Source organism: Paralichthys olivaceus, chromosome 24 (assembly GCF_024713975.1).
Source record: "Paralichthys olivaceus isolate ysfri-2021 chromosome 24, ASM2471397v2, whole genome shotgun sequence".
Classification (NCBI taxonomy): Eukaryota; Metazoa; Chordata; class Actinopteri; order Pleuronectiformes; family Paralichthyidae; genus Paralichthys; species Paralichthys olivaceus.
This window is the reverse complement of record NC_091116.1, coordinates 13,339,847-13,353,338: the sequence shown is the minus strand read 5'-3', so window position 1 is coordinate 13,353,338 and position 13,492 is coordinate 13,339,847. Positions and strand designations below refer to the sequence as shown.

Genomic DNA, 13,492 nt, shown 5'->3' with positions numbered 1-13,492 from the left:
TCACTGATTCATCATCAGTGTTAATCATCAATAGAATAATAATCATAATCACCTGCAGGTGACGCTCACACACCTGAGCGACATCTCTGCTCGTTTGGCGACATCTCGTGGCTAAACGTGGTCACTGCAACAAACTGTAAATCTGTAAAAACTCAGATTTTAAAAACAACAAGTTGAATTCAAAGTTCAATAAACTGCAGGAAAAACAAGATCCGAGGTTTTAAACAGGGTCTTTAGAAAAGCTGCTCTGAAATAAACTGGGACCACCCCTCCATCTCATCGGTGTTTCAGGTGTTGTTTTGATTCCTCAGTGAATAAAAAACGATTAAAAGGTAAATTAACGTTTTAAAGTTTCAGTTCAGAATCATCGAAAATTCTGAAGAAACTAAAACCGTCACTCGTGAGAAGCTGGAAACTGAATTTATGTCTTAATTGATTCATTAATTATTAAAAATGATGTCAATTAACTTTCTGTCAGTGGAACTAGAAGCTTTCAGAGGTTTAGTTCAGACAAAGTGGGACAATGACAAAATAATATGGCCAGTGATGCATTGTGGGCAATGTAGGCAAGAGAGGAATAAGCAAAATCTGTATTTCTGTTTCACTTTGATGGAAAAAACTGAAAATTACATTAAAATACAAGTGATTTAAACTGATGTTAAATCACTTGAATTCTCTGAGATTTCAAAAACATTCATGCAATAAATTTACATTTTTACACCTGTTTTCTTTTTAATTCAGCCTAAAATTCTGTAATTATCAAGAGGAACAACAGGAAGTGTTAATACGACATGTCACATGGTAAATAAATCAAACAACAGTGAAGAAAAACACGTTATTTATGTGAAAAACTTAATTTATTGATCAATTTTCTGTTCACCTTCTTCATTCCATGACACATGTCGCCATCTGGTGGCTGAAGGAGCTCACTGCAGCCAGTTGAGAGCTGCATCTTAAACATGGCGGCACAGTGAGGACGAATGAGGACGAATGAGGACGAGTGAGGACGTGAGGACGTTCTGCTCGAGGTCGTGTCAGGAGCTTAAATAAACGAGGTCACGTTAACAGCAGACGTCAGAGTGAAGGTTTCTTATTAGAGTTCAGGTTCAATCTTCATCTTCCTCCTCTTCCTCAGCGTTTCTTCCAGGTGAATTTCTTTCTCGCTCCCTCTTGTCCCGGCTTCTTCCTCTCCCTCACCCTGGGGTCAGGGGTCAGCAGGCCGGCTGGAAGACAGGACGGACGAGGGAGGAAGAAAGTGACGATTACTGTTATCATTTTATATATTAGATTTATTTATCCTGAGATCATGTCAGGAAGAAGAGGAGGAGGAGGAGGAGAAGAAAAAAGACGGGGAGAAGGCGGAGAAGAAGAACGAGGAAGTGATTTGAATTATCTCTGGTACAAAACATTTAAACTGTAGAAAAACAAAACGTGCTGCTGCACCTTGTCTCATTGATTCCACGTCTCCCTCGGACAGGAAGCTGAGCACGGCCCGGGCGACGGCGAGCCGCAGCGCCCCCGCCTGGCCCGACCTGCCGCCGCCGCTCACGGTGCACTCCAGGTCGAAGCGTCCCAGCGTGCCCGTGAACTGGAGCGGGAACATCAGCTGCTCCCTGGAGGCGGCGAGGTGAGGGAAGGAGAAAATGACCAGGAGATAAAGCGTCAGAAGAAAGAACGTGGTTGAACGGGCAGAGCAGGAGTGTGTGTTATTGAACTGATATCAACAGCGGAGGCGTCGCTCACTTCACGTCTGATTGGCTGAGTCTTCAGACGAGGATCCTGCAAAGCTTCTCTAACAATCTCACCTCCGCACATTACTGAGCAACGTCTGACTCAGCAGGAAAAGGATAAGGCCGTGCACGAGTGTGTGTGTGTGTGTGTGTGTGTGTGTGTGTGTGAGAGAGAAGTGTCCGTGTTCTGGATGGCGTCTCAGGCTGAATGGTCGTTGGCTGCTGACAAAGTCAATTGTCACCTCTCTGCTCCAATTACAGCCCGTCCTCACAACACCAGCTCCGGACACACACTCACACACACTCACACTCACACTCACACACACACTCACACACACACACACTCACTCACAGACACACACACTCACAATCACTCAACTGTGTAATTAACTTACTACAAAGAGATAAATAAAAAAAACAGGCGATGCTGTGAAGAGTGAAAAAGCTGCTTTTTAATTTTTCGGGGCCGAGGGAGTGAAACATCACGTTGTGCATTTTAAGGGAAACGGCGTCTGTGAAGGAGGCGGCGGACGAGCTCGCCGCGCGGAGCGGGCTTATTTCTCGTATCTCTCCTACCTGTCTTGTAGCACGGGGAAGTAGTGGACGTAGTCTTTGCCGTTGACGGTGATGCGTCCGGAGCCGCAGTCCCGAAGGACGACTGATGAGGTCGACGTCTTCCTCCGACCTGAACACACACACACACACACACACACACACACACACACAGAGTTACTTCCTGTTTCTTCTCCTACATCACAACTCAGATATTAATGAGACATGAGTCAAATGTTGGACGTTGGACAGGAAACATGTGTGTGTGTGCCTCTACCCTCTGACGTGCTGAACGCCACGCCTCGCTCGTCCCTCTCCAGCGGCGGCACCATTTGCTTCCTGGACTGGGCCTCCAGTTGCCGGCGGTAACGCAGGACAAACTCCTCCTCCACGCCGCAGTAAGGGACGGACAGCAGCCGCTCCATCAGCTGGATGAAGCGATTGTACTGAAGAGGAGGACACCGTTAGATAAGGAGGAGGAGGAGAAGAAGAAGAGGACGATGGAGACGGAGGGACAGAACGTTGTCTCTTACATCGTGCGTGGAGACGGTTTCCACCAGCAGAGTGTCCACCTCCTCCTTCGTGAGCCAGCGGCTGGTCCCTAAAGAGCTGAAGCAGACACACGAGTGTTTCAGAATCAGGGCAGAAGAAGTTTCTGGTTTTATTGTTGCTCCTCTGACGCTCCTGAAGTCTCACATCGTCTTGACGTCCTTGGAGAAGAGTCCTTTGGCTCTCAGACGATCCTGGTACTTCTCTAAGTTCTGGATTTTTTCGTACGCTTCCTAGAAGAAGACAAAGAACAATAAGTCACCTGTAGAAGACGAATGGTTTGAGAACGTGAGCTTCAAACTTCTCACGCTGACACTTTTCTTTGTTTCAGATCATTTCCAGCTGAATATCTTTTTCTTCTTCTCTCGTCACATTTGATCCAAACTCTCTGAAAACAATCAGGAGGCACGACTCTGAACATTCTCAGATTTTTCTTTTTTTTTTAAAAAGAAATAAATGAATCAATCAGAGGCCTCGGCAGATCTGAGCTCGGTGAACGAGCCGAGCATGCCGGTCACGTCCCCGAGGCCCCCCCCACCCCACCCTCAGCCGCCCCGCGCCTGGGTGAGAACTCATTTCCCCGTCAATTATTCACCAGATGTTTGTTTAATTCCCTCTTGATAGAGTGTGCCTAATCCGCTGCCACTCCGACCAGCGGCAGAGGGGTTCGGCAGCAGGGTGGGGGAGGGGGGGGGGGGGAGAAAAAAAGCAAACATCAAGCAAAAACCAATTTTCTTTGCAAAAAAAAAAAATAAAAAACTATTTAATAGAAAATCAGAAAAAGAAAAAAAATAGAAGGGAGGAGTTGAAGGAGTCGGACGCGGCCTCGGATAAGGGGCTTGCGTTACACGTTGGCAAACACTGGGTCCGACAATGGCGAGGAATAATTGGCTCCAGTATCTGGATACATTTAAGTCGAGGCTGTTACGGAGACAGAAAGCTAGAGCGCCGCCGCTTCTCCTCACGACGTGGTCTTTACACGCACGGCCGCTTCACAGCGTCGGAGAAATTTTAATTTAAAGGATGAAAATGCAGCGACGACGAGCTCCAGCAGAAGTGTGTGTTTACTTCATGTGCACAGGAAGTCAGGGTGAAGGGTGCGTTGTGTTCAGGTTCTCCCCCCCTCCCCCCCGCGGTCGTGTCCATAAAGGGCTCAGTGGAGCAGCGGGCAGGTTAATGCATCGACGCCGGCCGAACCCGAGAGCGGCCGACCGGCGAGCCTGGTTTACACGCCACTGCCCCCTCCTGGCAACGCTCCCGACGTGAGAGAGAGTGTTACAGTTACAGGAAGATATCGACACGAGGCGAAGGAGCGAGGGGGAGACAGGAAGCACGAGCTCCCAGACATGTCTGACAACCCCATTTAAACCACCGGGGGGGGGGGGGGGGCAAGAGCTGAGTGTGAAGAGGGAGGAAGAGGAAGGAAGAGGTCGCTCGGAGGTGGCGAGCAGTATGAAGGGTGTGGCCTCCTCCTCAGCCCCCCCCCCCCTCGCTCTGCCGCAGTCACTTTTAAACGATTTTATAAACGAACAATGTTTTCTCTTATCTGCCTCCTCTTCTTCGACCTTCTCCATCCAGACACTTTACAAAGTTTAATATCTCTGGTACGAACGCTGCCATCTTTAAAATCAGCTTCTCTCCGCTGGTTCACCCCCTCACGACCTCTGACCCCTTCATCACCTGACTCCTCCTCCTCTAATCTGCCACCTCTCCTTCACCCCCGCTTCATTCAGTCGTGTGTAAAAAGAGGATCGGACGTTGCGCCGCCCCCCCCGGGCCCTCAGGTGCAGGAGAAGAGGAGGAGGAGGATGAAGATTTACCTCCACCTCCTCTTGGGAAAACTCAACTGCAGTACTCACATGCATCAGGGAGTAGTACGACTGTTTCCCGGTGTAGAACAGGAAGTGGAAAGGCCGACCGTCTGTCCCCCACTGCAAAGCTGTAAATACAGGAGACGATCAGCTGAGAGTACTTTTACACAACATATACTCGTGTACTACTACAACATATACGCAGGTTCGTACCTCTCTGCCTCGGGAAGATTTCCTCTGGGTGCTGGAAAATAAAACAGAGTCAGAGTGAAGAATAAAACCAGCAGGTTCCTCTGTCTCGTTATTTAAACCAGGAAGTTTTAAACATCAGGTGGGTTCAGACGAGAACTGCCCGACGCACCTTCATGAGGGGCTGGGCTTTCTTCTCAAACAGGCCGGAGGGGAAGAGGTAGGCGATGCTCCTCTGTGGGCGAGAGAGGAAACACATTAATAAACAACAGAAGAAGGAGAAGAAAAAAAAAAAGGCAGTTTGAGAAGATGACGGATCACGACAACGTCCGAACAACAGAGGTCACGACAACGGGCGAGAGCGACAGAAGACGACGCGACAAGCTGCTGCTCGCGGGTTCAAGGCGAGTGTGATGTGTGTGTCCGTGAGAGTGTGTGTGTGTGTGTGTTGCTGCGGAGTTGGAGGAGAAAACAAGCAGAAAAAGGCACAAGTTTCTGGCTTTGTTGACAGTGAGCAGAGGACGAAGTGGACGTCCAACAGTTCACTCCGAGTTCATCCTCCGCTCTGTGTGTGTGTGTGTGTGTTATTAGCAGGGCTACAGATGGCACTGCAGTGTGTGTGTGTGTGTGAGAGAGAGGAGAGGGAGACAGGAAGTGTGCTGGCCCCGCCACACTCATCAAGACAGTCTGTTCATCTCTCTCCTTCCTCCTCCGCCTCCTCCTCCTCGTCTTCCTCTTTCATTTCTTCCTTCTCTCTGTCGGTTCAATTAGTGAGGCAGCAGGTGCTGCACAGAGGGAGCAGGTTACTGCCTTAAGGTTGTCAAAACGACGGAGAGCAGGAAGAGAAGGACTGAATAAACGTGTGTGTGTGTGTGTGTGTGAGGCAGGAAGACAACTGAGGAGAAGTTAAAGGGTGAAAAGAAAAGAGGAAAAGAGAAAGACAGGCCGAGAGGAACAGATGAAGACACACCTGTGAAGAGATTCCACGAGGGGCAAAGACAGAGTGACGGAGGAAAGACGGAGGGAGAGCGACACAACCGAGCAGGAGGAAGTCCCATTTTATAAATTTCATCGACCCACAGAATCCTAATAAATTCAGAACGTGCTCTTTTACTGTGTCAGCTCTGTACTTTCACTTTAAACGTTTTCAAATTTCTCACCAAACACAGAAATGTTCACTTTTAAATGAAAATCCTCTTAAACAAAAAACAGTGTGGATTTATTTCTTCAATCAAAGGATCAGATTCAGCTCCGATTCACAGAGAAGCTGATATTTTAAACTACAACTCCCATGAAAAGATATTTTAAGATATAAAATCTTTAATAAAACAATCACACAAGTTATTTGTGGGTCTTTTGTGCGACTGTAACAAACACCCAGAGTCCAATTCCCTCCTCGCCTGAAAACTTCTCCGAGATGTTTCCTGGTCGTTCGTCACCGTCACACCTGAGGAGTCTGGACACCAAACCCAGGCGGAGGGATTTATCAGCCGCCCCGTTACGCATCTCGCCAGTCCTCCCGCATTTTCCTCTGTCCCTGCACACGTCCAAGTTCGGGCTGTTAGCCGTCGCTTTGGCTTTCACAGCCGGGCGCTAACAGCTCTCTTCATTACACGTGAGGGACACCGGGGAACGAGCGAGAGAAATCAAGCTAAGTGGTCGGAGCAGGGACGAGTCAGTTATTGCCAAAAACCTGAGATAACGTGGCTGATGCTAATATCCCTGACGTGGCGGATTAGCCAGAGGTGCCACCAGCTCCCTGCTGCTGGGGGAGACGATGATGATGTGAAGAGAGCAGAACCTGAACGGTCCACCGGTGCCTTCTTCCTGTGATGTCATTTCTTTAAATCAGTGCAGGTAATAATGTAATGACATCATCACGAGCAGGCAACGCGGTGAGGAAAAAGACAGAGGCCTCGGCTTCCTGCTGCAAAAACAATAAATGTTCCAACTACGATGGTTTTGAGTTTAGATTGATTTAAACAGGATCGTGTAAAAAAACAATCTCCTGCAGAGAAATAAAGAGTCTGTCGTCAGGGGGTTAAAACAAAACACTTCCGAGCTGATCAATATTTAAAATGGTGACATTCTTGTGGGGTGGATTCTTTGTCTCATGCATGATTAAGTGGACGTGGACACACACAAACACACACACAACAAAGTGTGTAACTGTAGCAGCCACCTGTTTGTAGGTGAGAGGATAAACACCGAACTGCTGCTGTCGAGCTCGGAGCGAAAACTAACTTTGACACATTCTCACGTCTGTCAACAAAAACTGCTGAGGAGCTCGAATCAAGTGGAATCAGTCAAATTATGTAAATCACTAAAAACCGCTTTAACAGTTCAGACGTTAGGTCAGCATGAAAACTTCTTATTGTCAAAAACAAATCCACGTCTGTGGATCAAACCAACGGGACAGAGCAGGTCTCAGTGCACTGGACGGTAATGGTTGGAGATTATAGTTGAAATAATAAACCTGGGATGTCAGTGTTTACTTTCATAATCAATGAATTTAAAAAGATTCAGACGACAACACATTTTAAAACAATCTCTCTCCACAGCGACACAAGCTCAAACACAAATCACACAACTATTCACGCGCTCTGGAGAAAGAACCAACACAAACGAAGCGTGCCGCTCTTGAAGACTTGTTCTTAAGTCTGAGGAAACAACAGAGCTCACAGACTCGTCAGGTTTGTTCTCAGTGATTAATGAGCGCGTCAGAGCTTCTATAAATATATTTATACTTTGAGTAAGAGCATCAGAGAAGTTGTGTTCAGTGAAGATCTGGTGTCTGGTGGACATTAAATCTTTCTCAGTCAATCAGAGCAGCAGCAGAAGAAGAAGCATCATCAACTGTGACTCTTACGTCCACGTCCTCCTGGCTGAAGTTCTCCGGGTCTTCTCCCATCATGTTCGCCAGGTGACGTCTCCCGATGTTGAACTCCTCCACCTCCTTCTCGATGAACTCGGCGGTGAACTTCTGAGGCCCCGCAGCCGCCAGGTTCTTCCTGAGGAGGGAGGAGGTGCAGCTGATCTGCCTGCTCAGGATCTGGAGAGGAGGAGGAGGAGAAGGAGGAGGAAGTGTTGTTAGCATGAAGCACACACAGTTAGCATCGTGTGCAGAGCAGCAACAACAACACAACTGCAGCCGAACTGTTGCTGAAGGTTTAATAGTTTGTAGTGAGACAAGTTTATCTCTTTAACATGATGACAACACTGATTGCGAAGCGGCAAGATGCTAATTCTTCGTATTAGTCAAGCTAGTTTCGGCTAACAACATGACGCTAGCTCAAGGACGCAGGTGTTTTGACTCCGTCTTCGTTTTAAATCTTTTATTTCATTTTCGTTTTTAATCGATTGAACCGAGATTCACCTTCCGACTCAGCTGCGACGACACAGCGGAGCCGCAGTTTCCACATTTCCCCAGAAACGCTCCCACGGTTCGCGCACAGGACAGCGCCATCTTGGATCCGAGCTCTGGCGTCACCGGCGGAAGTCGTCACAGACACGTGACCCGGTGTAAATTTTGTATTTACGTTAAAATAAAACATTGAGATTTTCTCGTAAATACATTTTAAAGCCATAGAAAGTAAATTATTCATAAATTATTTACATTTTCTAATTATATGATTAAAGTTACTATTTGCACTCAAGCACAAAATGTAAATAAATATGTTTTAGTGGATGTAACTTACTTTAACAATTTTGATTGGCTTGATTTTCAAAACCTCTAATGAAAACTTTGTGTATAATTGGCTTAATGGAACATTTTATTCTGAAATAAATTGCTTGGCAGCTCAGCAGAAATGTTGCGTTCGAGTGCGCCTCAGATCCTGAGCCCCGGAAAAAAACAACCTCACTTGCTTTAATTTTAATTACAAACCATCAACGGCCGCTTAATGTTTGTGGCTATATTGTAAAGAGTTCCAGGAAAAACAGACACGGCAGAAAAGTTTTGTGTTCAGAGCATTTAGACAGAAACTGTAAAATATTAAGATGAACATTACAAAACGTCTGCAGGTGAAAAAGGATTAGAGCAAAAACTACAGAAATGAAAACAAGAGCTGGATTATTCAGAGAACCCGTGACTATCAACAGATGGCAGCGTTCGTATCCTGAATAAGGAGGAAGTGGAGACGTTAACAGATGAGATCTCTGTTGTCGAAAACATCATCACACTCGATGAACGTGTTTTCCATGAGATCCAGAAGATAAACGAATGAAAAGCTCGAAAGAAAATATGTGTATGTGCACTTTTTATAATAAACATGTGACATTTTCTGATCTTAAAAAGGTGTTTGATGATTTAAACTCATGCAAGAAATGGTGGCCCCTCTTCCTCTGTGTGTGTGTGTGTGTGTGCTGGGCTGTGTTTACAGATCAATGCTGTGTGTCTTCACTTAGATTACTTTGATAGAGTTGGAACAGGAACACGGGCAGATTAATCAAAGTGAAGGGGCACTGACTCCCGGCCCGTGCCAGTCGATACGGCCGCGTGGTTAATTTGCCCCGAGGAGGGCTGTCGTCAGGCAGATGATAAACAGTGTTTGCCCCGTTTTTTAGCCACAAGCGTGCTCCTGCTCACCAAGAAAAATAGTTTCGACCCACGGTCTCTAATTCACAGTGGGGGGTGAGAGGTGGGACATTAATCATCCCTCTGCTGTGGTCCGTCCCTGACAGGCGAGGAGGCCCGGGTGGAGACATTCACCGTGGTCGGGGGGGTAAACCCTTGCAACATGCGACTGTGACGACGGGAGGATTCACAGAAGACGCACCTTGTTGTGGAGAAATGTGAAGATGGTGAGTCTGCACTGAAACCGGAGCTGTGACGTGCGAGTAAAGGGATTTGATTTCGGGAACCTTGTGAGCGTCTGAGGCATCAGAGCCTCGTGTAGCTCAGACGCTGGAGAGCTGGCCCTCGTCCAACTGTTCCAGCAGATCTCCACGAGGACGCCGAGGATCCCTTGAAAAGAAAACGCCACAATAGGCGACACCGACCTCCTCTCAATTTGCCCCGTCCCCAGATTGAGCGACATCCTTCTAATTGTGCGGCTAAAGCGGCGATGGAGCGGGAAATAATGGAGGGTATCACAGTGTGGAGCTGGGCCAAGTCTGCTCCATCCCCCTCCTCCCAAGCCATGGAGTGCTGCTGGAGAATCCACAGCTTATAATGCCAGCGAGTCGAGGCTTTGCTCCAGTCATCATTTCCATGCTGCTTTACGCTGATTCCCTAATATCCTTAGCGCCGTGCGTAGGGATAAGCCCATCGTGCTGAAACATGGCTGTCATGCCTATAAACCGTTCACGGCTCTAAAGAATCCATTATGGTGGCTCCACAAACATGGGGACTCAAAGGGCCACTTCGCTCAAGCTCATTTACTCTTTTAAAGCACATTTATTTACCCTTAATGCTGCAGAGGAAGGATCTCCAGGACACCACCATACAGCATATTTAAGTGTAACTGGTCGTTTACAACATCAATCACATCTTTAACATCTTAGAAATAAAAAAAGCTCTGAGGTAAAGTTGTCATGTTGAGTTAAATTCCCTGTTTGGAATCACATTGTTCCTGCTCAGCTCAGTCAGTGATGAATTTCTATTCCTATATTCATATTTATTTCTCTTTCATTTTTAGTTATTAAAACCATTCATGACCATTTCTTTTAATATTAGAAATAGTTTTCACTGCTGTGATATTTTTATTATAGGTGCACTAATGTTTCTGTGATGTTTAATCACCAGTGTGGATGTAAACTAACACCCAGTGAAATGCTGCGTCTCAGACTCTGTCTATGATTCCTTATCTCACACACACACACACACACAAACACACACACACGGATTATCAACAAGTACGGTCATTGAGTGGAAATTAATTTGCCACTGGTAATGGATAGAGACATTTTGCTGAGATGTTGGAAAACAGCTGAACTGCCAGCGATTACCTGCTGGAATCAGCCTTCATCAATATCAGGATAATTACAAAGCACTTCTGGCAGTGCGTGAAATGAACGGAGCGTGCAACAGATCGGGCTGTGGCCATAGATGTCTGCAGATATTAGCCCCCCCCCTTCCTCCCTCCTCTGCAGAGCAGCTCTGGGAGTGGGGGGTGGGGGGGGGCCTGAACAGGCCGGAGCGTCAGCAGCTCCGGAGGGTTTCGTATTAAAACAGAGAAGAGTCAGGTGGAGCAGAACAAACACAGAGTGTGACTGAAGCTAATACAACTGTACAGCAGTGAAGAGAAGAGAAACACAGCATGAGAATAAAACAGCTGAGGGGACAACAACGATAATCAAACTCAAAAACAGAAGCGACACTGACGACTGAGACGTTAACAAACTGAAACAGATGAAACTGAAGAAAGGAAAGATCTCGTCAAACGACTAAATGTCAGTTCAGAAGTCGCTCTGGGGCTTTCAGTCACATCTCACAGTCTTCTTCTGCACATTTGTTTCACTGTGGACGCTCACGTCGCCAGTTTTTCCTCCTGTCTGTGTTGGTTGAATGTTTAAAATGCGCTGAGCTGCTCCGCTGCGTCTGGTTCGGATTGGAGGAACCGACTGACGACTCTCTTATGATCCGAGGGGCCTCGTGGGTTCCGAGTCTTCAAGAACATAAATCAAACGGGGGGGAAATGTTCCCAGCGTAGTTTCCGAGCAGCGCTAATCACGACGACAGAGCTCGGGCTTGTATCTCTGCAGCGATGCAGGCGATAAGGCCCGCTTCACTGTTTCCAGACCTGAGGACGGGATTCTGTGAGGTGGTTTGAGTCAGGGGGACGGAGGAGGGGGGGGTGTTCAGGGTGTCGATCCCTGTCTTTCCCAGACTTCACTTCCATCCCTCACATGGAACCACTTTGCCCCCCCGCCCTTCTTTCCCATTTCTGTCTCAGACAGTGAGCTGCAGGCGGTATCGGGTTTCCTCTCCAGCTGAAGGGTTACTTCAGTCCATCGCCGGGATGAAAAGATGACTATTTTCCTCCCCGTCCTCCATCCGACTCTTTTTTCAGGTGAGAGGCTCGGGGGAGGAAGGAAACTATTACACGGGGGTGAACTGGGGCCTGGAGACGCTTGTCGGGGGAGGAAGAGGACCGGGATCCGAGGAGAAACCCGAGATCTCTGGAAACTGGAATGACCCAAGAAAAACTTCCGTGGCCCCTCCGCCACCCTCGTCCCGTCCTGTCTGAAAAGTGTCGCCCATAATGGTCCCAAAAGGCGGCGGTGGATCCCTGAAGGCCGACAGACTCGAACAGGCAAATGTGAACATGTTAAAACCTCATGGACGCAAACACGTAAACACAGATACACACCTTAGGTCATAAGATAATAAACCAGAGGCTGAGGTTCACGTGTTCTCGTCCAGTTGTGTCTTTGACCTTCTGGCTGCTCCGACTCCAGAGGTTTACAGAAAACGCTGGAAACCAGACCCAGCTGTTTGGTCTGCGGCTCAGGGAGATTTACATATCTGGGTGAATTTTTGAAATGCCTGACGAGATCTGAAAATTCTGCAGGAAATTCCATCCTTCAGAGAACATTTTCATATTGTTTCCATTTCGTCTGAACGCACGCTCCCAGCGAACCCTCGCATGCGGCCGCACATCAATCGCTGCCTTATTACCGAGAGGGACTCTGCAGAAAAGAATGCTTTTTATTCCGAGGGACCAGGTTTGTATAACTGCTTCTTCTCTGACCTCGCGTTGAGGCCGGTTTGACGACATCGACGCTCTGCAGCTTTGTCTGCTGATCCCTCTCTGCTGCAGGGACGCAGGGATCTCTGGTAGAAGGTGAATAAAGTGAATAAGCAGCAGGTTTTCTCCTGTTGCATTCAGGGAAACCTGCTCAGATGTGTTGCAGCTCATCAGCTGACAAATTGCCGCCGTGATTGAGCTGAAGGACTGATTGCTGGGTTAATATCTGCCATTGATCTCTTCATTGATCACTTGTCCCCTGCTAATGACTGTGACGGGGCTGATTTTAAATAATACGTCTCGCCTGTAACCTGACATCAGACGAGGGGATAAGAATCGGAGTATGACGATTTTTTTCAGGGAAGGAAACCGCTGAGAGAAATCAGCTTGAAAGGCCGCGGAGGAAATTGAGATGATATTAGAAAGAAAAGGTTCAATCTGTGAGTTTTTTCTCTTCCTGCTGATCAGACGGGCTGCGGACCACTGCTGGGCTCCTTAACATCTGGTTGGGCAATTTACCCGCTCTGACGACTGGAAAGGTTAAACCACTAAAATCTAATATTTGCCTGGAGGGGGTCAAGGCACTGCAATTACAAGGTACAATCGGCAGGGCTAATCAGCTGGTAGCGCGTACCAGGGGCTCGGCCGGGCAAACAAGCCCTGATCAGAAGCGCTGTTCTCTGCCTCGCCTGTTTACTTATTAAACCTCCTTCTCATGTTCAAGGGCCCCACTGCAGCCTCTGGCCCCACACAGCCCGAGGCACAGGGGAGTAAATTTAGCTCCTGACGCTTTTTAAACGGGACCGAGCCACTTGGCTGGAAAAGTAGCCCCCCCCCCCCCCCCCCCCCCCCAACCCCCAACGTGTTAATCAGTATCTGCGGCCTTTGTTGCGAAATGATCTCGAATGACTCTCCTCCAATCTGGCAGGCATTAACACCTCGGGAAGGAGCGGCGGAGGTAGACACTCGT

The 13,492-nt window shown here is 47.8% G+C and overlaps 1 protein-coding gene across 1 annotated transcript; it reads right to left on the bottom strand.

The window, feature by feature from the left end:
• Positions 1–838: 838 nt before the first annotated feature.
• On the bottom strand, positions 839–8,365 carry mrps9 (mitochondrial ribosomal protein S9). Its single transcript, XM_020104666.2, has 11 exons — positions 8,208–8,365; positions 7,701–7,883; positions 5,004–5,066; positions 4,856–4,886; positions 4,691–4,770; positions 2,979–3,064; positions 2,816–2,891; positions 2,560–2,728; positions 2,307–2,415; positions 1,444–1,613; positions 839–1,223 (listed from the first exon to the last, which is right to left on the bottom strand). The coding sequence occupies exons 1-11, from the start codon at positions 8,295–8,297 to the stop codon at positions 1,132–1,134; spliced, it is 1,149 nt and encodes a 382-aa protein (XP_019960225.2). The 5' UTR covers positions 8,298–8,365; the 3' UTR covers positions 839–1,131.
• Positions 8,366–13,492: the final 5,127 nt, after the last annotated feature.

Coding starts and splice junctions, on each gene's coding strand:
- mrps9 (XM_020104666.2), bottom strand. CDS start 8,297: ATGGCGCTGTCCTGTGCGCGAACCGTGGGAGCGTTTCTGGGGAAATGT. Junction 4,887..5,003: donor AAGCCCAGCCCCTCATGAAG/GTGCGTCGGGCA, acceptor TTTATTTTCCAG/CACCCAGAGGAAATCTTCCC. Junction 1,224..1,443: donor CGTGGAATCAATGAGACAAG/GTGCAGCAGCAC, acceptor CCTGTCTTCCAG/CCGGCCTGCTGACCCCTGAC.